The following is a 23824-nucleotide window of genomic DNA, read 5'->3' as shown; positions in this document are numbered from 1 at the left end:
GAGGCAGGGCACTTTTAATATAGCAAATATTCTTAATAATCTTATTTTGTCTGATTTTTCTACATGTTTTTAAATCACTATATTTTTAACTCAGAAAATTGCGCCATTGAGATTTTTACATTTTATTAGGATACAATTGAATAATCTTTCACTATTTTTCTAATCTCCTTTCTTTACAGACCTTTTATTCCTTCAATTTTTTTTTATTTTTCAATGTTTTTCCAGAGTAAAAGCTTTTTCTCATTAACATTAAGCAACTGGATTAATACTAATGTGTTCTCCTGATTTTAGTTTATTTCCACTTGTATCTTTATTATTTCCTTCCATATTCTTGCCGCATACTTGAATTTGTATTGTTCTTCTAAGTTACTGAGTTGATTGCCTAGGTAATTTTTTCCAGTATTTCTCATTTAATAATTAATTGCCCCAGAGAGCAGTTTTACAAAATCTGATAGATTCTGATATGCAGTAATCTCATTCTTTAAACTGTCTCCAAATATCCTCTTCAACCAATAATAATTGAAAAGAATGTTTTTAGATTTTCAGTTAGTAGGTTAAAATATCTGTTATTAATTTCTAGTGATGTTAAACACCCTTTCCTCCTGCATTATTCTGGTAAATTTTCTTTGGAGATCTCACAGCCTTTAAAAAGTTATGCACTTCTGGGGCCAGCCCTGTGGCCGACTGGTTAAGTTCACCCGCTATGCTGTGGCGGCCCAGGGTTTCACCAGTTCGAGTCCTGGGCGCGGACATGGCACCGCTCACCAGGCCATGCTGGGGCGGCGCCACAACTAAAGGTGCACAACTATGTACTGGGGGACTTTGGGGAGAAAAAGGAAAAACAAAATCTTAAAAAAAAAAAGAAGTTACGTACTTCAAGGCAACATTAGATGGAAGATTAAATGTTCATTCTGCTGTACCTTCATTATCGATTATACCTTTTATCTGTGATATCGGGTATCCATTTGGTGTTTTACTTATCTGGTGATAACTCTGCCTGTCTGCTTCCCATTTGTTCATATATGTCTGTGATGCCTTCATCCACCATTTAATTCTTAACTTTTCTGAGTAATTTGATCTTAGATGTATATAAGTGAATTACATTAAGATGTTTTTAAAAGAACTGTACACATTTTACATTCTTAAATGAAGTTCATTATTAAGAATATACATCAATAGATTTTGACATCAATACCTGGTATCTATTTCCTCCTCGCTGAGGAAACAGTGTATCTAAAATAATGTTCTACTTTGAGATAGCTGAAAAATATTAAATATAATAACAATAGCTACAATTTATTGTGTACTTGGCTATTCATATATATTGTTCTATGAAGTATCTGTTCAAACTTTTTGCTCCTTAAAAAAAAGCTGAGTTCTTTATATTCTATTATGAAGTTATAAGTATGCTTTATATATTCTGGATAAAAGTTCTTTGTAACATACATGTATGGGGAATATTCTCTCCCAGACTGTGGCTTGCATTTTCATTTTCCTAACAATGTTAAGAAATTATTAACTTCTTTCTTTGGTGCTAACATGCCTTTTATACCAATACTTAGTAATCTCCCTTTTCTTTTTTGGCTAGGAAATATTTGGCCTGAGCTAACATTTGTTGCCAGTCTTCCTCTCTTTTTTTCCCCTGCCCCACTACATAGTTGTATATTCTTGTTCTAAGTCCTTCTGGTTCTTCTATGTGAGCCGCTGCCACAGCATGGCTCCTGACAGATGAGTGGTATGGTTCCACACCTGGGAACGGAACCTGGGCCACCAATGCAGGGCGTGTGGAACTTTAACCACTAGGCAATCAGGACTGGCTCAGGAAATTATTAATTTTGATGAAACCCAATTTATACACTTTTTCTTTTATAGTTCATGACTTTTTTATCTTATTTTTATCCTTTAGCCATTCTCAAGTTTATAAAGAATTTCTCCTATGTTTTCTTCCAGAAGTTTTGTAGTTTCAGCTTCTTTTTGTTTATATCTTACTCATTTTGAGATCGTTTTTGTGTATAATATGACAGAAAATAACAAGTGTTGGAAAGGATGTAGAGAAAATGGAACCTTCATACACTGACAGTAGGAATGTAAAATGGTGCAGCCTTTGTGGAAAACAGTTGGGCAGTTCCTCAAAAAGTTAAACACAAAATTACCATATGACCCAGCAATTCCACTCTTAGGTATATACCCAAAATAATTTTTAAAAGATATTCAAACAAAAACAAATGTTCATAGCAGCAACAGTCACAATAGTCAAAAGGTGGAAACAAATCAAATATCCATAAACTGTTGAATGGATAAACAAAATGTGGTATAGCCATACAATGGAATGTTATTCAGCCAAAAGAAGAAATGAATTACTAACACAAGCTATAAAATAGATAATCCTCAAAAACATTATCCTAAGGGAAAAACGCCAAACACAAAAGGTCACATATTGTACGACCCCATTTATATGAAATATCCAGAATAGCAAAATCCATAAAGACAGAAAGCCACTTAGTAGTTGCCAGCAGCTAGGGAAATACGGAATGTAGAGTGACAGCTTAAGTGGTGCAAGGTATCCTTTCGGGGTAACAAAAATGTCTTGCAACTAGACAGAGATGATGGCTGCACAACACTATGAATGTACTAAATGCTCCTGAACTGTATATTTTAAAACAAAGTAGTTAATTTTATGCAATGTAAATTTTACCTCAATTAGAAAACACTTTGTAAAAGGAGAAATATTCACATCCACAATTATAGTTACAGACTTCAATAACCTTCTCTCAACAACTGATAGAACAATTAGACAGAAAATCGGCAAGGATTTAGAAGAACCCAACAATATCATCAACCAGTAGGATCTAATGGACATTTATAGAGCATTTTTCTTTTCAAGTGCCCACAGAAGAAATTTAAAGGAAATGAAATCATACTGAATGTATTCTCTGACCACAATGGAATCAAACTAAAAATAATAAAAAAAAATGAACATTTCTGGACATCTGGGGACACCTGCAACACACTTTTAAATAATTCATGGATCAAAGAGGAAGTCTCAGGGAAAATAAGTACAATGGAGTTAATGAAAATAAGACATATCAAAACTTGTGAGATGCAACTAAAACAATTTTGAGGGAAATTTACAGCACTAAATGCATATGTTTCGGAAAATGCATGTATAGCACTAAGTGCATGCCTAGGAAATGTCTCAAATCAATGATCTAAGTGCCTACCCCAAAACCTATAAAAAGAGAAGTAAACTCAAAACAAGCAGAAGGAAGGAAATAATAGAGCAGATACCAATGGAATTGATCACAGAAAACCAATAGACAATATCAATGAAACAAAAGACTGATTCTTTAAAAAGAAATCAGTGAAACTGAAACTACAAAACTCCTAGAAGAAAACATACAGGGTAAACTCTTCAAAACCAGTCTCAGTAATGATTTTTTGGATTAGATGCCAAAAGCAAAGGCAACAAAAGCAAAAACAAACAGGTAGGACTACATCAAATTAACAAGCTTCTGCACAGCAAAGGAAACCATCAACAAAATGAAAAGGCAATCTACGGAATGGGAGAAAATATTTGCAAATCATATATCTGATAAGGGGTTAATATCCAAAATATATAAAAACTCATACAACTCAATAAAAAAGAACAAGAAATCTGATTTAAAAAATGGGCAGAGGATCTGAATAGACATTTTACCAAAGAAGCTATACAATTAGCCAGCAGGTACATGAAAATGTGCTTGACATTAATCATCAGGGAAATGCAAATCAAAACCACAATGAGATATCACCTCACATCTGTTACAAATTACACAATGTTATAAACCAATATGACCTCACTAAAATAATGTTTTTAAAAAGATTCAGGTCTAAAAAATAAATAAATAAAAAAGACAAGAGATCACAAGTGTTGGTAAGGATGTGGAAAAAAGAAGACCCTTGTGCACTGTCGGTAGGAAGGTAAATTGGTGCAGCCACTATGAAAAACAGTACGGAGGTTCCTCAAAAAATTAAAAATAGAACTACCATATGATTCGGCAGTCTCACTTCTGGGTATCTATCCAAAGGAAATGAAAACAGGATATCAAAGAGATATCTGCACTCCCATGTTCACTGCAGCATTATTCACAATAGCCAAGACATGGAAACAACCTAAGTGTCTGTCAAGGGATAAAGAAAATGTGATATATACATAAAATGGATATTATTCAGCCATAAAAAGAAGGAAATCCTGCCATCTGCAACAACATGGATGCTAAGTGAAATAAGCCAGACAGAGAAAGACAAATATTACATGGTAACACTTATATGTGGAATATAAAAAAAAAATGTCAAACTCATAGAAACAGAGTAGAAAAGCGGTTGCCAGAGGCTGAGCTGGGAGCACGGCGTTGGGGTAGGGAGCAGGGAGGTGTGGAGGAAACAGGGAGAGGTTGGTAAAAGGGAAAATAATTTCAGCTATAAGATGAACAAGGTCTGAGGATCTAATGTAAAACATGGTGACTAGTCAATAACACTGAATTGTATAATTGAAATTTGCTAAGAGTAGAACTTAAATGTTCTCACCAAAGGAAAAAAAAAAAGATAAATATGTGAGGTGACAGATGTGTTAATTAACCAGACGGGGGAATTCTTTCACAAGGTAAACATATAGTAAATCACCAGGATGTACACTTTAAATATCTTACAATTTTATATGTCATTTATATTTCAAGAAAGCTGAAATTGAAAAAAATCAGTAAAATTGAAAAACCCAAAGCAAGAGTGGACCAAATAAATGAAGAAACCAATTACCAATACTAGGAATGAAACATGGGATAGCCCTAGAGATTCCAGAGACATCAAAAGGATAACAGGAGAATAAACAATTCTACATGCATAGGTTTGACCACTTAGACAAAATGGATCACTTCCTTGGGAAACACAAGACACCAAAACTCATTGAATATGAAATAAGATGATTTGAATAGCTCTATAACTATTAAGGGTATTGAATTAATAATTTAAAACTCTCAAAAAATAAAACTCTAAGCCCAGATGGCTTCACTGGAAAATTCCACCAAACGTTTAAAGAAGAATTAACACCAATTTTACACAATCTCTTCCAGAAAATAGAAGAGGAGGGAACACTTCCCCATTCATTTTAGGAAGATAGTATTACCCTGACACCAGCATTAAAAAAGGAAACTAAAAACTGATATTCCTCATAAATATGGATGCAAAAATCCTTAACACAATACTAGAAAATAGAATCCAGCCCCATATATTAAAAGAAATCATGACCAAGTAGGGTTTATTCTTGTGACGCAAGGTGGTTCAGTACGGTACTCAAAAAATCAACCAAAGTAATCCACCAGGCTAAGGAAGAAAAAGCACATGATCATACCAACAGACACAGCAAAAGCATTTGAGGAAATTTAACACCCCTTCATGATAAAAACCTTCTGAAAAATAGGGATAGAAGAGAACTCCCTCAACTTAATAAACAGCATGAACAAAAAACCTACAACTAACAGAATGCTTTCCCCCTAAGGAATGTAACAAAGAAAGTTGATGTCCACTCTCATCATTTTCACTCGGGATAGTGGTAGCCAACGCTAGAAGTTTTACCCAGTGCAATAACGCAAAAAAAGGAAATAAAAAGTATACAGAGAAGAGCAAGGAATAAAACTGTTCCTATATACAGAAGATACCATATACTACGTAGCAAAAAAGAAAACAACTCTTAGAGCTACTAAGTAATTCAGCAAGGTCATGAGATACAAGATAAATATAAAAAAGTCAATTCACTAGCAATGAGTACATGGACACTGAAATTAAAACTAAAATCCCATTTACAATTGCCAAAAAAAGAGAGAAATACTTAGATGTAAATCTAACAGAACATATACAAGATTTGCATGCTGAAAACTAAAAAACAGTGATGGAAAAATTCAAAGATGATCTAAATAAATGGAGAGTCATACTATGTTCATGGACTGGAAGACTCAACATAGTGAACATGTCAACTCTCCCCAAATTGATATTCAGATTTAATGCAATTCCTATCAAAATCCCAAAAGACTACTTCTAGAGACAAAATTATTCTAAAATTCATATGGAAAGGCAAAGGAACTAGAATAGCTAAAACAGTTCTGAAGACTTATTATACAGCTACAGTAATCAAGACTGTGTGGTACTGATGGAAGGATGGACAGATAGATCAACAGACAAAATAGAGATCCCAGGAACAGACCCATACAAATACGCTCTACTGTGTTTTAACACAGGTGCAAAAGCAATTCAGTGTAGGAGAGAGAACCTTTCCAACAAATGGTGTGGAGCAACTGGACATCCAAAAGCAAAAACTGAACTTTGATCTAAGTCTCATATCTTATACAAAAAATTAACTGAAAATGGATCACAGATTTAAAAGTGAAAAACTTTTAGAAAAATAAAGGAGAAATTCTTCACGATCTAGGCAAAGACTTCCTAGAGGTGACACCAAAAGTATGATCCATAAAAACAGAAATTGATAAACTGGACTGCATAGAAATTGAAAACATTTGCTTGGAAAAAGACCCTGTTAAGAGGATGAAAAGACAAGCTACAGACTAGGAGAAAATATTCGTAAACCACACACCTGACAAAGCACAAGTATCTAGAATACATAAAGAACTCTCAAAATTTTACAATAAGTGAAGAAGCAACCCAATTAGAAAACCAGCAAATCATCCTGACTTGAGCTCAAACTTGTTGATATAGCTGTTTAATGCCATATCCTGTGGTTTTCTGACTATTCTACATATTAATGAGAAAGAGCAATGAAATCTTCAACTATAATTATGGGTTTGTCTATTTCTCCTTTCAGTTTTGCTTCATGTATTTTGAAGATTTTTTAGGTTCATATACCTTTAGGACCATTAATCCTCCACATGAATTTACTCTATTAACATCATGATTTCTACTCCAACTTGCTTTTGATTAGTGTTTGTATGGTACATATCTTTCTCCATCCTTTTGCTTTTAAACTGTATGTGTCTTCATATTTAAATCGTGTTTCTTGAAGAAAACTTAATTGTATCCTGCTTTTTATGCAGTTTGTGAACTGCTGCCCGGGTCTAGCTTTTTTAACACAGCCTGACAATTTCTCTTTTAACTGTAGTGTTTATACCATTTACATATAATGTAATTATCAATATGGTTGGGTTTAAATCTATTATCTTTCTACTGCTTCATCTTAAAAGTGATATTATTCTCTATGTTAATCATTCTGTCAATTTCCAAAACTTACTTTTAGTTTCCTCTTATGCATTTCAGCTTGTTCTTCCTGGTATAATTCTTGTCGCACTTGTTCCAAATCTTCACGTTGCCTCAGCATTTCTTCCAGTTTCTGAGTCAGCTATTAAAGTTTTTAAAAAAACACACAAACATTTTTAGGAATCAAATTCTGTAATAAATATTTCAGGAAAAAAATATTTCAGAATTTCTCCAATGTTAAACTGATTATTTAATACCATATTCTGAAGCTGTAGCCTTTTTTCTTCACTTTCTTGAACTTTTGCCATCCGATCTTCTTCTCTTTGTTGCTGCATGTTGGCAAACTCTGTGATTTTTCTATTTTCTTCTTCCATCTCCTCACGCTTCTTTTTTCTCCAGAGAGCCTGCTCTTTCTGAAACTCTTCTATATACCTTCGAGTTGCATTCATTTTTTCTAACTTTTGTTGTCTTTCTCTAAAAAGCAATAGTAAGTGCAGTTTTTTTTTCCTGCTTTTTTCTCCCCAAATCCCCCCAGTACATAGTTGTATATTCTATTGTGGGTCCCTCTAGTTGTGGGATGTGGGACGCTGCCTCAACATGGCCTAATGAGCGGTGCCATGTCTGCACCCAGGATCTGAACCCTGGGCTGCCACAGTGGAGTGCACGAACTCAACCACTCGGCCCCGGGGCTGGCCCCCATGCAGCTTTATAGCAATAGAAATGATATCAAAAAATATAACTGTCAGTTCCTTCAGTTAATAATGTGGATAAAAATGGCTTTCCTATTTACAGTTTGTTCATTCATTCATGTAACAAACCTCTGAGTGTCTACTACGTGGGACTAAATATGACAGGTATGAATTTTCTGAGTAAAATACCACTACGCCTCTTCTCTAACCTATTAATGAAGTTGTATGCATCTCATTTCAGAAAGGCCACAACCTGTTTACACAAGCCTCACAGCACTCTATACTTCAGCTGTCTACCAAGGAAATTCGTTGGAAAACAAGTCCTCTGTCATGTGTTATGGGCACATTTAAGAAAAACAAAGGTTTAGTCATTGTCATTTAATAAGCATTTATCAGTTATCAGATAATTAACTGTCACACTAACAGAGACAGTAAGATCTGGTCTCAGCGTATGTGACCACAACACTTACTGAGGACTTACTCTGTAGGAGGGGCGCCATCTAGGTGCTCTAGCTTTTCACAACAAGCCCGGGATCAACCTAATGCAAACGTTTAGGCACGTAAGAAAGTTGGGATAAACTTACAATTGATCTTCTTCATAGATTTTCCTAACAATTTCATCAACCATGAGTTTCTCTTTTAGCAACTGCTCATAAGCTTCCTGCTTCTTTTTTTCTTGTTCTTCAAGCTGTTTCTCTAAGTCAAGATAGTACTGTGCTTTTACTTTATTTCGTTTGTCCTCTGCAGCATTCTCTTCCTTTTTTACTCTCTCATGTTCTTCCATCATGGTTTTGGCTATTTCAGCATCACGTTTCTGTTATTGAAAGAAAATTCATCTTTCCGTTTTCAAATTTGAACATAGTATGATAGAACATTTTAAACAGATGCAACTGAATATTATAAAGCCTGTTACATAAAATATTTTCATCTCTCTAGGTAAAAAGAAAAGGTAGGTCGCTATCAACTGAAGGGTGTGGATGATGAGCCAGACCCTAAAGAGGCTTTTTTATGCCTTCAAATAGCTCTCCCAGGGCAATACATGAAAGGATAATTAATAACTCCACATTTGAAAAACAGTGAGTAAAGTTAGAAGTACTTTATTAATAACCTAACGACGTTAACTGCCAAAGCAGTAGTCATCTTCATCTTCTATTTAAAAGTTGACATAGGCAATTTTCACAATTTTTAGCTCCATTGTGTATCAGCTGCTACTTAGAGTAAGGATGGTGCATCTTTTCCACACAGTCTGCTGTTAAACAGCTCTGAGCAACTCTTTAAGTTTCTTCCAGTCTAAACTTTCCTTCCTGCCACTGGCCTTTGAAGTCTCCCGTTCCTCATTTACTAAAGGCCCTTTGTAATCACTGTAACTTAAAAGGGTCACATATGTCACTGTGCCAAAGTCTTCTACAGCTTTTAATTCACTCATTCAAGCCCATGCCTTCTGAGTTACAGTCTTGCTTCTTGAATGGGTTAAACCCCTTATTTATTTTGACCATTTTGAAATCATTTAACAAAATGAGTTGTAAAATAAATATATTGGGGCAATTTAAAAAATTTCCCCTTACCATTATAATCACATCCCAAATGCTAGAACAATTAGCAGCATCAAGCATAAAAGGAGCAGCAGATTAAATAGGAGTGCTAAATGCCATCCCTGGTCTTAAAGGTGATGCCTTTAACATATACTTGACCAAACTGTTAATATGACTTGACCAAAATTCTTTCTTTGCTTTTGTTTTCTTAGTACATATTGTGCTAGGTTCTTTAGAAAAAATATGAAATGAGAAAACCACATATATACAGATTACCGTACACTTAAAGAAGTACAGTGTTCTCCTTTCACAGGTAAGAAAACTAAAGCTGGAGAGACAGAGAGAAACTAGCACCTAGATATCCTGACACCTAGTCAAGTCCTAGGAGTATTTGACTTCAATTTTTGTGGATCAATTTTATTTAGAAAATAGCAGCAATTCTTTCAGGAGTCAGATTAAAATGTCTTCAATTGCCTTGAATAACCTCAATTATCAGGATAATTAAAACTGCAAACTACTGGTCAAATAGTACATTGTTTATGTTCTACTTCATTTTTGAAAGGTAGAAGAGACCTATACGGCTTAGGAAATGAAGTCTCCTCACCCTCTCCTACCACCTGCCACAGCAAAGGCTGTCACAGTTAACAGCATGCGGTATAGCCCTCTAGCCTGTCTCTGTTCTAACACACAAGCACACACACACACGTGTCACTGTAGACAGCATCTATTCCTAGTTGATGCCAACATTGCACGGCACTCGTTGAGTATTTTGATATCACCCCTCTAACTGTGTGTGTGTTAATATGTGTGTGAGTTGTTATATATAACATATATGTTATATGTTGATATACAGACATATATGCACAAGTTTTAAAAAATAAAAATGGTCTGTGATATGTATTATTCTCCAACTTGATTTTTCCTCAACTTGCTTTTTTCCTAACTTATAATATATCCTGGCCAACTTTAAAGACCAGAACATTTACCTCTACCTCTTTCTCTTTCATGGCTGTATACTATCTTTGAAAGGGATCCAGGAGACAGAGAACTCTACCACCAAAATGCTCTACGCAATAACGGAGAAATGGGAGACGGAACTTAAAAGACTGTGTACGGTTGCACTCAGATCTGTTCATCCATGTCTAGTCTTTCTGCGTGACAATGAGAGCTCAAGTGATGATGTGCACCCTGCTTTTAAGTGTTAACTCAATAAACTCTCTTTTATATTACACTGTATAACACTACTGGTGAGTGTCTCTGAAACTCCTTTGCCCAAGAGTAACTCTTGCCCTAACCTTGGCAGTATGTAACAAGTTAGAAAAAGCGATAAAAATAGAGGGAAACATCACAAGAAGAGACTGCTGTTTATAAAACAGGAAAGTTTCCCACCTAAAATTAAAAATTGTTTATGTTTTTAAATAACTAAAAATAAAAAAATTAATAACATTCTAAAATATATTGATCATGCTAACAATTTGTACTGAATTGGTTTGTCAAAGAATAATCAGTTAGAGACCATAAAGAATGCTGGGAGTTACTGAATACAGCTGTTCATTCTCAGCAGCAACCTAATTCTTTGTATCGGAAAGGCTCAAATATTAAATTAAACAAGACTAAATATTAAATAAGCCATGATTCCTATACCTTAAGGATCTGAAAAGCATAAAAGTATTTGAGAAATCTAGCAGTGTAAATTCTTTATAGTATGTAACAATTTTCAAAACATTGGTCTATTTTTGATTTTCTAAATGAAGCTAAAAATAGAAAAACATAATGAACACAACATGATTACCATTTGCTCGTATTTAATGGCATCCTTTTCAGCAATCTGAGCTGCCCTTTCTTTATTCATGTAAGCTGCTTTTAATTTCTTCTCCAATTCTCTGAGCTCAATACTGTTTAAAAAAAAAAAGACAAATTTAAATTTGAAGACTGTATTTCTCTATTTTAAAAATAATACATATCTGAAATTTAAAGAATTTTTTTCGAAATGTGTAAAAGATATTTATTATTTAAATATTTTGAAAAAAAAATATCCTTTTCTCTTTCATCCAAAGAAAAATCAGAATGCATATGAAAGGGAACACTGTAATCACATTTTTAGACAAAGTAACTCTTTTATTTTCAATAATCATCACTAAAAATCTTTCTGTCAGTGCCTGGCTCAGAAAAGGTGCTTTACCAATTTGGTTAAAATTTCTGTCCAGCTACTAACACTATCAAGTGAAAAGAGCTATAGTGGAGGTGTTTAAACCTAAGCAAGTTACTTAAATTTTGTACCTCAGTTTTGCTACCTGTGAAAGGGGGAGTTGTGGGAATCAAACGAACGTGTATAAAGAGCTTGGAAAAGTACCTGTTACACAGTAAACATTCTACAAATGGTAACTATTTCATGACGATGCTGCTGAAGAGGGAGTGACCATGGGCAAGTCTGCTTCACTCCTTGGGCTTTTTACTTATCTGTTAAAAAATGGGGGCTGGCCTCAGATAATCTCTGTAATATATCATTGGGGTTTTAATTTACATTTCCCTATTACTAATAGAATTGAGACTTTTTCATATGTTTGAGTCATTTATACATCTTTTGTGAAGTTCTTGTTCAATATACTTTTTTGCCTATTTTTATACTGGACTATCTACTTATTATTATTGCATAAATATTCTTTATATATTCTGGATACAAGTCTTTTGTTGGTTACGTGCATTGCAATTATCTCCTTCCAGTCTGTGGTTACTCTCAAAGTGATTTCTTTAGATGAAGTGATGTATTCTAATTCACCAATCTTTTTCTTCATTGTCAATGACTTTTGTGTCATGTTTTAAGACATGTTGCCCCCCCCACACACATAAAGATTTTTTCTTACATTACTCTCTCAAAGTTTTGTTGTTTTACCATTCACTTTTAGACTACAGTCCTTCAGGAATTGATTTTGTGTGTGGTGTGAGGTAGAAATCAAGTTCATTCTCTTCCATATGCATATCTAATTGATCTGGTACCATTTAAAAAAAGCCCATTTCTGATGCTCAGCAGTGCCAGTTTTGTCATAAAGTGTGCATATATCCATGAGCCTGTTTTTAGATTTTCTATCCCATCCTTCCTCAACCGGCATTCCATAAGAGAATTAAGCCTCGTAGAAAATTAAGTGACTATATTTTTAATTTTCTCAAAGATGGTATATAGCTGGTATTATGTTAGACCTATAGGAGGTAAACTAATTCATTACATACAATGAATGCCTTAAAGCATTACGGCTTAAATTTCTGGTTGAGAAGAACTGCTCTCTTCTACTCCATTGATCCATTTGTTTATCTTGTGCTAAAACCACACTACCTTAATTACTGTGGCTTTATAACAAATATTCATATCCTGGAGAAGTCGTCTCAAATTTTTGTCTTCTTAAAGACTGTCCTAGCCATTCTTGGTACTTTGCATTTCCATACACATTTTTGAGTCAGCTTGCCAAACTTCACAAGAAACAAAACTGGCTGGGATTCTGATTAGGACTGTACTGAATTTATAAATCAATTTGGAGAGTTATTGACAGGTTTGCAATACTGAGTCTTCAAGTCAACAAACTTGGTAGATCCTTCCAATTATTTAGGTTTCTAAAAAGTCTATCAATAATGGTTTATTTTTGTTTCTGTTTTGTTATTGAAGTTTTATACCTCTTTCATTAGATATTTTTTATGCTCTTATACAAATCATTAAAAAAATTTCATTCTCTAATTGTTGATTTACAGAAATACAATTAATGTTTATATATTGACTTCATATTCAACAACACTGCTAAACTTATTTTTATAATTTATATGTAAATTCTTTTGGATTGTCTACATACATAATCATATGATCTGTGAATAATGAAAGCTTTATTTCTTTACTGCCAATCCTAACATCTTTCATTTACTCTTCTCACCTCATTGCACTGGTTAGTGTGTCCAATACAATGACCAATAGAAGCTGTTATAGCAGGCATCCCTGTTTTTCTTTCTTTTTTTTTTGCTGAGGAAGATTAGCCCTGAGCTAACATCCATGCCAATCTTCTTCCATTTTATATATGTGGGTCACCGCCACAGCATGGCTGACAAGTGGTGTAGGTTTGCTCCTGGGGTGGAAACCCGGGCCGCCAAAGCAGAGTGCACCAAACTTAACCACTATGTCATGGAGCTGGTCTTCTTCTTAACGTCAGAGAGAAAGTGTTTAACACTGGCCATTAAGTATGATGTTACTATAAATTCCCTTTTATTCCTAGTTTGATAATCTTTTTTTAATCATAGATTGATATTGATTTATATCAACTGGCTTTTCCTGCTCACATGGTTTTTCTATTATATTCGGTCAGTAGGATGAATTATATTTATTGATTTTCTAATGTTAAACCAACTTTGCACCCTTGGAATAAATTAAATTTGGTCAGATGTATTATCTTTCTTACATACCACTGGATTTGATATTGACTAATATATTTCAGATTACAGCAGCTAAATTCATGAGAAAGATTAGTCTATAATTTTCTTGTCCCATTCAGGTACTGATCTGATTAAAATAAATCGGGAAAAGTTCCCTCTTTTGCCACTCTGCAAAACTATGTAAAATTCGTGTTACTTCTTCCTTGAATGTTTGGTAAAATTCACTAATCAACCACCTAGCCATGTAGGTTTCTTTGTGGACAAGGTTAATTATAGATGCAATATCTTTAAAAGTTATAGGAACATTCAGGTTTCTATTTCTACTAGCGTCAGTTTGGTAAAATGTGCTATTTAGTAATTTATCTAAATTTTCAAATTTATTTACATAAAACTGTTCACAATATCCTATGAGCTAGTAAATATATGTACCATCTACAGTGATATCCCATTATCCATTCCTAAAATCGTATTTGTGTATTCTATTTGTGCATTTTATCATTCTTGCCAGGGGTTATCAATTTTACCTTTTTAAAGGTAAAATTCTTGGCGTTGCTGATTCTACTTTATGTTTACATTCTACTTCACTCATTTCTGTTCTTATCTTTATTACTGCCCTCCTCCTACATTGTTTACATTCCAGATGGAAATTTTCTGTTTGTTTTCTAACAATTCCAGATGGAATCCTCCAAACAGAAATGTTGTACCCACCTAAGCAATAACTCACTATTCTCCCCTTTCCCTAGCCCCTGGTAACCTCTAATTTACTTTCTGTCTCTATAAATTTGCCTGTTCTAAATATTTCATATAAGCAGAAGCATTTATCCTTTTTTTTTTTGTGCCTCAGAGCTGGAAGGGGTGAGGGAAGGACAAGTAAAAACACCACAGATTTTGCTACTGTTTCTAAGTTGTCTTTTTCTTGTTTCAGCAGTCAGTGGGTTGCTGTAAACCTTTGACTGTTGTTCAGAGTTCTTACAGACTTGGTTCTAACCGTTTCTACTTGTGTTTTGATTGACAGGGGCAGGAGCGTAGGGCTGCCTACCCCACCATTTTGCTTATGTCACTCCACTCTTACAACTTTTACTATGTGGTATTTTCATTGTCACTCAGTTAAAAATACTTTCTAACTTCAATTTTGGTTACTTCTTTGGCCTAGGGGTTATTCAGAAGTACATTTCAAAATATCTAAACATACAAAGATTGCCTAGTTATCTCGTTACCATATCTACTTTAATTCCACTGCGGTCAGAGAACATACTATGTATGAATTAAATGCTTTGAAAAGCTGATTTGTTCTGGCATAACCATTTGTTCAGTAAATGGTTCAAATATGTTTACTGTAACTATTAATATAGTTGAGTTTAAATTTATAATCTTAGTATTTTCTTTCTATTTGTCCTACCTACCCTATGTTCTCTTTTCTCTTCTTTTGCCTCTATGTTGGGAGTCTCCAAAACCACCTCCTCAGATTCAGTCATTCAGCGGGAGGACTCACAAGACTCAGCATATAGTCACACTCACGGCTATGATTTACTACAGTAAAATGCAGACCAAAATGGGCAACAGAAAAAAGGCACCTGGGGCGAAGTCCTGAAGAAATCAGTTGCAAGTTTCCAAAAGTCCTCTCCCAGTGGGGGCACACAGGACACACTTAACTCCCCAGCAATGACTTGTGACCACATGTGTGAAATGTCTACCAGGAAAGCTCACTAGAGACTTAGGGCCCAGGGTTTTTACTAGGGGCTGGTCATGAGGGTACCCTCTGCCTAGTGCATACCAGAAGTCCAGACTCCCAGAAGGAAAACAGGAGTTCAGCAGAAAAGAAACTGTTTTTCCAAATAGTTTAGGCACTGTTATCATAGAGAAATGGGAACTTTCTCAAAATCCAAGTTTCCAGATGCCAGCCAAGGACCAAACTTGCCAGCAGGACTTTCTAAGGATATCAGTCTCAGGCCTGCTATGTTAACTCTTTTCTGCACAGCCCCTTTTTAGATTCATCATTTCTTATTATCACATTTTCTCCTCTATTTGTTAATTGTATATTCTTTTCCAAACTTTTTGTTACAGAGATTACAACATGTTTGTTTCGAGTCTAATAAAATTTGACCATTTTTTTACTAAAGATTCTTGACCACTTTACTCCAATTAATTCCTATCTCACTTTTGTTATAGTTTCTATTTCTAACCCTTTATATATTTTAAATCCCAAAAGACATTACAATAAATGATTCACACATTCAAATTTCACCTAGATTTACTACACATTTACCTTCCTGAAGTTCTGAAATTCATGTTAGGATCATTTTCATTCTTCTACCTGAAGAATAACTGCCAGTATTTCCTTTAATGCAGGGTTATTGGTGATCAATCTGTTTTTGTTTGTCTGAAAACGTTATTTTTTAATTCATTTCATCTACTTTATTTTAATAATTAACATCTTGATTATCAGTCTGGAATATAAGTGTACTGGCATCAGCAAGGAACTGGTTATATATCTAATAAGGGAAGAAATCTCTCTGTCTCTTCTTTGAGCTAGTTTGTGCTGAAGTTAAATACAAATTATATAATAAGTGCTTGTTCTTGCTTTCATAAAGATATGTATTAACTATGTAATAAATATATAGTTGCTAATTATGTAATAATTACAAATTGTATAATTTACAATTAATTATAAATAATTAGTTATACAATTAATTATAATTATTAATTGATTAGTGCTAATAATTAAGATAGGATTTCTAAAAATAGGCAGTGAGTTTCCCATCTCTAGTTAAAAGCAGTGATAAAATTAAATTGCCTTTTAAAAATGTTCTTGGGTTAAAAAAAAATCACATGTTCAAAATCAAATAACAAAAGAGTCTCATGACTTCTGAACTCAAACAATTATTTTCAAAATAAATTTAAATGATTGTTAAAAATTTACCCTGGGTTTTAAAATGAATTTCTTTTACATTTAAAGAGCCTAATCTTAACATAGGTGATTTTGAATTACTTAGGATACATATTAAGTACCACAGCAAACATTTCCTTGAATTTAGACCTGCCAATTTGCAGACAAATACACTGACCAAAAAATGGTCCATTTCTGCATGTTAGTTAAAATTTTACTACAGCTGATGCACAAAATAAAAAAAACTCTTAGCAGTTTTGACACTGCTGAGAGGGAACATACTCTGTTTGAAAGAGTACTCAACTGAATGACTTCTGCCTTAAGTTTGAAGAAAATTTTCCCAAGGTATAGAATTCTAGATGGGCTATTACTTTCTTTCAGCCCTTTAAATCCACTGTCTTCTAGTCTCCACTGTCGCTGCTCAAAATTCAGTCGTATTTCTTATTGTTGTTCCTTTGAAGGTAATAGTCCTTTGTGTGTGGATACTTTTGTGGTTTTTATGATTTTCTCTATTATTGGATTTCAAAAGTTTGACTAGGTTGAGCATAGGGGTGCTTTTCATTCTTCATTGTGTTTTAACCTGTGGCTTTATGTCTTTTATCATTTTTGGAAATTCTTGGCCAATATCTCTTCAACCACTGCTTCTGCATCATCCTCTTTCATTTCCACTACCAAGACTAAAATTATGCATCTGTTAGAACTTTACACCATAGCCCATGCCTCTTTTAAGTTCTCTTCTATATTTATCCCTCCTTGTGTTTCTCTGTGCTTTATTCTAGATGTTTTCCATTAACCTGCTCACACATTACCTCTTCATCTGTTTCTATCCAATAAAATCTAATTAAACTCTGTATTATTGAAGTAAAACATACACTGAAGTGCACTAATCTTAAGTGTACAGTTCATAGAATGATGTTGAACACCTTGCCATACGCTTATCGGCCAAGCTCTGCTTCAGTTCTCAATTCTAAGCCGTACTCTTGGAATCAGCAGAAACTTCCAGAAGAAATGCAGATACAAATGCCAGGCTCATCATTGTGGTTTCCTTCCTCTCCCTGATCTTATTTTTATACTTTCTCAGATATTCTGTTCTCAAAGGGAGCGTTTATCTGAATCACCTAGTCTGCAATTGCTAGAAGTGGAAAGCTTTTCTATTTAATTCTTGTATCAGTGAATTAGACAAAAACATGATAATAATATAAAACTATGACTGATAGCTAACAATGATTGGAGAATTAAGGTCCAAAAGAGAGTTTAAGACTAGAACAATATGAACATATTAGCAGTAATTCTAAATCTTTTTCTAAAAATTAGAAATCCCTTACAGAATTTGATAAAAGTTCTGGGCCCCGAAAAATACATATGGGTACATTTGCCAAACCCATAAATATACTTTAATGAGGCTCAAAACCCCTAAAGCTCATCCATGAGTTATATAATATTCTACATAAGCCTTGCTCAGTTAAGATAAAATGTAATAACTATCCAAGTAAATTTCCAATATATTCAACTACATAAGTATGGGGTGGGCATTTAGTTAGCCCTGAGTTTTAATCAATGGTGTGACACAGCAGCCCCTAAAAAGTAACTTGATCTTCCAAGAACATAAGAAACATATTCTAGAACAGTGGGGTTAACAGTCCCACTATTAGGGGTACTAAGTAGTACCCTGAAGTATTATCCATACTTGTGGGGGTAATATTTTGTTAAGAAACACCAATAATCTAAATTACCTCTACAAAGGGAACCAGGATGGAAAAGAAGCTTGAAACCAGGTTATATAAAGAACAAACGAACAAATGTGGGATATTTAACTTACAGAAAAAAACATATAGTGGATTCATAAATATGAAAAGATGTCCTAAAGAAGCACTAAATTTATTTACGTATTTATTATCAGATAGCAGAACTGAGATAAATCTATGGAAGGCACAGAGATATTAATTTTGAAACAGTAGGAGAAAAAAGATTATTCGAAGTTAGGGCTGAATGAGAAAGAAAGTTCCTATTGCATTCACTAAAGGTGTTGAACCACAGCTTGACCAGCCACTCTCCAGAAATACTGCAGGAAATTTACATAGGGTTATAAAATTAAATTAGATGTCACCTAATGTTTCTCTTAGGACTAGGACTCATGAGTCTATTTTTTATAAGAGGTCATTTAAAAAATTATGTTTGGAGGAAAGAGTAGAGGGAATTGACATTTATTTTCACCTTAAATATTAATACTTTACTTCTACGAATACAACTCATTTTCTCAAATAAATACATGTAGGATTTAAAGCACTAAGTATTTCCAGGCAAAATATTAACTGAGTGCAATGATATAAGGCAATTCCACTCTCAGGTAAAAATTTGAAGATAAAGACTAAATAAATCAAATTTATAGAAACCAAGATACCTGTTTTCTCTTACTTGTTGCCTCATCTTCTCATCTTTTAGACTTTCATTTTTTAGTTTTGCCAATTCTACAGCCAATTTTTCTTCTTGTTCAAGCTGGAGTTCCCTCAACCTTTTGTTTTCTTCTGCCTGAATAAAAAAATAATAATTTCAGTTATTTGTCCTCCAGAATTAGATTTTTTTTCCATCAAGTTTTAATCTGTTTTATAACAGAATACTGCAAGTGCCTTCAGAGTAACAATCAACTATTTGTTTTATTTTAAAATACAAAATGCTATTTCAATAAACACTTTTCTGCACATTTTATCATGGAAAATTTCAAACATCACCAACAGTAGGAAGTATAATATTAAAATACACACTCAGCCATCACTCACCTCCAACAATTATCAATATTTTGCCAATCATTGCCTCTAGTCTTCTACTCCACTCTTTTTTGTTCTTTTTTTTTTTTTTGCTAGAGTATTTTAAAAACAAATCCTGGATATCTCATTAACCACCTAAATAATTCAATATTGATAAGGTAGAAATTCTTATCAGGTAGATAACAACCACGCCGTTAACATGTCTAAATAAATCAACAACTCCTTAGTAAGATCCAATACCTTGTCCATATTCAGGTTTCTCCAATTGTCTCAAAGACGCTTTTTTTCATTTTTGGTTTGTTCAAATTGAAATCCAAGCAAGGTCCACATATTGCATCTAGTTATTATTTCTCTTAAGTCTCCTTCATTGTGTAATGGTCACCTCACACGCACACTTTTTTTTCCCCCAAGCCACTGATTTGTTGTAGAAATTAGGACATACGTCCTATAAAATGTCTCACATTCTGAATTTAATAAGTGCTTCCCCAGGATATCATTTAATTTCTCTTTTGTATTTCCTATAAAATGGTAGAAAAATCTAAAGGCTTGATTAAATTCTGTATTTAGGAAAGAATATGCACATGGTAAAACTATATCATCAGCCATGAGATAATGCAAGTTAAACTACAATAATATATCACTAAATACCTATTAGAATGGCTAAAACAAAAAATAACAGCAAAACCAAACACTGGTGAGAAACTACATTATTCACACATTGCTGGGTGGGAATGTAAAATGATGCAGCCACTCTGGAAAATAATTTGATAGTTTGTTATAAAGCTAACATGCAATTACCATACAACTCAACAATCGTACTCTTAAGCATTTAACCCAGAGAAATGTAAACTTACGTTTATTTAAAAATCTGTACCCCATTTTTCACAGCAGATTTATTCAAATTGCCAATACTGGAAATACCCAGACATCCTTCAGCAAATGAATGGTCAAATAAACTGTAGTACTCCCACACCATGGACTGCTACTTAGCAACAAACAGGAATGAAGTACTGATACAAGCAACAACCTGGGTGAATCTCTAGGAATTATGCCAAGTCAAAAAATCCAATCTCAAACTCAGTGGTTTGTTAGCACAGTATTCACAACGTTGTGCAACCATTACCGCTATCTAGTTCCAGGACTTTAAAAAAAAAAAAAAATAGACTATCTTTTGAAGGAGTTTTGGGTTCACAGCAAAATTTTGCAGAAAGAACAGAGTCCCCATATACCCTCTGCCCATACACATGCACGGCCTCTCTCACTACCAACATCCCGCACCAGAGTGGTACATTTGTAACAATCAATAAACCTACACTGACACGTCATTATCACCCAAAGTCCACTGTTGAGAGTTCACTCTTGGTATTGCACATTCTGTGCGCTTTGACAAATGCATAATGACACATATCTACCATTATTTCACTGCCCTAAAAATCCTCTGTGTTCCACCTATTCATCCCTCTCTTCCCCAAATCCCTGGCAACCACTGATCTTTTTACTGTCTCCATAGTCTTGCCTTTTCCAAAATGTCATGTAGTTGGAATCATACAGTATGTAGCCTTTTCTGATTGGCCTTTCACTTAGTAACATGCATTTAAGGTTTCTCCATGTCACTTCATGCCTTGATAGCTCATTACTTTTAGTGATGAATAACATTCTGTTGTCTGGATTATTTACCATTCATCTATTGAAGGATATCTTGGTTGCTTACAAGTTTTGGCAATTATGAATAAAGCTGCTATAAACATCCATGTGCACATATTGTGTGTACTTAAGTTTTCAACATTACAGAACATTTTCATCATTCCAAAAAGAAACCCCATACCTTATAGCAGCCCCTTACCCCCAGCCCCTGGCAATCACTAATCTACTTTCTATCTCTATGGGTTAGCATATTCTAGATATTTTATTTAAATGAAATCATACAATATGTAGCCTTTTTGTGCTTGGCTTCTTTCATTTAGCATATTTTCAAGGTTCATTTATGGTGCAGCATGTATCAGTAATTCATTCCTTTGTATGGCTGTATAATATTTCATTGTATAGATACACATTTCGTTTATGCATTTTTCAGCTGATGGACATTTGTGTTGTTTCCACTTTTTGGCTATCATGAATAATGCTGCTGTGAACATTCACATACAAGTTTTTGTGTAGACATATGTTTGTCATTATCTTGGGTATACGCTTAGGAGTGGAATTGCTGGGTAATATAGTAACTATGTTTAACTTTTTGAGGAACTACCAAACTGTTTTCCACAGCCACTACATCACTTTACATTTCCACCAGCAATGTACAAGGGTTCCAAGTTGTCTGTATCTTTGCCAACACTTACTTTCCTTTTTTTTTTTAATTAAAAAAAAAATCCTCATGGGTCTGAGTGGTATCTCATTGTGGTTTTGATTTGCATCTCCCTAACGACTAATGATGTTGAGCATATTTTTTGTGCTAACTGATCGTTTGCATATCTTCTTTGGAGAAATGACTACTAAAATGCTTTGCCCATTAAAAAATTATCTTTTTATTGTTGAGTTGTATATACAACTTTCTTGAAATGACAAAATTACAGAAATGGAGAACATACCAATGGTTGCCAAAGGTAGGGATGAGGTAGGGGCAGACAAGAAAGAGAAGAGTATGCTTATAAGGACCAACTGAGCAATCCTTGCGATCATGGAACTCTGCTGGATCTTGACTGTGGTGTTGGATATACAAACCTACACACATGATAAACTATATAGAACTAAATACACACACACACAATACACACACACACAGAGCAAGTAAAACTGGGTAAATCTGAACAAGTCTAGTAGACTGTTATTATTGTTGATATCTTGTCTGTGATATTGTACTATAATTTTGCCTAATGTACCACTGGGAGAAATTAAGTACAGGGGATACAGGATCTGTCTCTATTATTTCTTAAAACTGCATAGGAATCCACAATTATCTTAATAAAAATTTCAATTAACAAAAAGCAACAGTAAGTAATGGTGAGGGCAAAAAGCAACTGGAATTCTTAGATATTACTTGAGGAGATCCAAAATAGTACAGCAGCTCTGGAAAACAGTTTGGCAGTTCCTTATAAAATGAAACATACACATACCTAATGACCCAACCATCCCACTCCTAGATAGATACCTAAGAGAAACGAAAATTTATGTTCACACAAAAGTTTGTAATCAAATGTTTATAGCAGCTTTACTCACAATTGTCAAAAACGGGAAACAATTAAGATTTCCTTCAACCTGTGAATGGCTAAAACAAACTGGTACATAAAATTTAGCAATTAAAGGAATGATTCATGCAAAAACATGGAATCTTAAATTTGTTTTGCTAAGTGAAAGAAGTCAGACCTCAAAGATGACATATTGTATAATTCCATTTATCTGATATTATAGAAAAGACGAACCTATTGGGACAAAAAAGAAATTAGTGGTTTTCAGGGGTGAGTGGTTGACTACAAAGGGGCAACATGAGGGGACTTTCAGTGTGATGGAATTGTTTTGCATGACATTGTGATGGTAGAAAAATCTATGCATTTGTCAAAATCCATAGAACGGTACATCACAAAGAATGAGTTTTATAATATGCAAATTCAAAAAGAAATAAACTAGAGTGATGTCAGCATCATTGCAGAGTGAAATCTTCTCTTAGACTCTCTCCCCTAAGATACAATGAAAAGGACACTCATAAACCAACAGAGGATATTCACAAACACAATAGACATCTGAGAGACCCAAGCAGCCATAAGTCTGAAGGTGGAGGTGCTGAAACTCCCCGGAGGCAGTGGAAAGAGGCAAGGAGATCTCCTCACCTTCCCCTAATGGCAGCAACATAGGGCCCAGGACAACACCCGGCTCTGAGAGGAGGGAGGGAGAGGGCAGTCTTCCATAGGAACACCTTTGCTCTCTGAGTTGCCTCCAAGTCTGTGGGAAAGCTCCACACGGAAGAGGCCAAGTAATCATGGGGGCTTACTCACCAAGCAGAACAGCCCAGGAGGGCAGAGCAGGAGTGCCCCCGGGAGAACACAGACGAAAGAAAGTGCCACCCTCACCTGGTGCACCAGCTCAGCCAGTTGGCCGAAGCAAGGGAACCTCGCCAGAGAGCCAGTGCATACATGTGTAAAGAAGCAGTGGTGAGCATGCAAACGCACACAAGCCCCGTCAGCATAGCTTCCAAAGGACAGGCACAGCTGCCAGGGTCACAGTGGGCTCAGAATACACAGCTCCTGCCCCCCCCCCCTGCAGCGGTGGCAGGTGGAATTGGTGACTAGGTACTCACTATGCAAAGGCACA

At 34.6% G+C, this 23824-nt stretch overlaps 1 protein-coding gene across 3 annotated transcripts in view; it reads right to left on the bottom strand.

Annotated features, from left to right (window-relative positions):
* The window catches only part of MNS1 (meiosis specific nuclear structural 1), a 58001-nt gene that overhangs the window by 21825 nt on the left and 12352 nt on the right, over positions 1 to 23824 (bottom strand). For all 3 annotated transcript variants that reach the window (XM_070579388.1, XM_008516276.2, XM_070579381.1), the window contains exons 3-7: positions 19159 to 19286; positions 11253 to 11355; positions 8513 to 8742; positions 7497 to 7713; positions 7274 to 7381 (exon numbers count right to left, since the gene is read on the bottom strand). In XM_070579388.1, the coding sequence (XP_070435489.1) occupies positions 7274 to 7381; positions 7497 to 7713; positions 8513 to 8742; positions 11253 to 11355; positions 19159 to 19286 (786 nt within the window). The remainder of the gene's footprint in view (positions 1 to 7273; positions 7382 to 7496; positions 7714 to 8512; positions 8743 to 11252; positions 11356 to 19158; positions 19287 to 23824) is intronic.

The sequence above is a fragment of the Equus przewalskii genome, chromosome 1, assembly GCF_037783145.1.
Source record: "Equus przewalskii isolate Varuska chromosome 1, EquPr2, whole genome shotgun sequence".
Classification (NCBI taxonomy): domain Eukaryota; kingdom Metazoa; phylum Chordata; class Mammalia; order Perissodactyla; family Equidae; genus Equus; species Equus przewalskii.
This window is presented reverse-complemented; position numbering and strand designations above follow the sequence as displayed.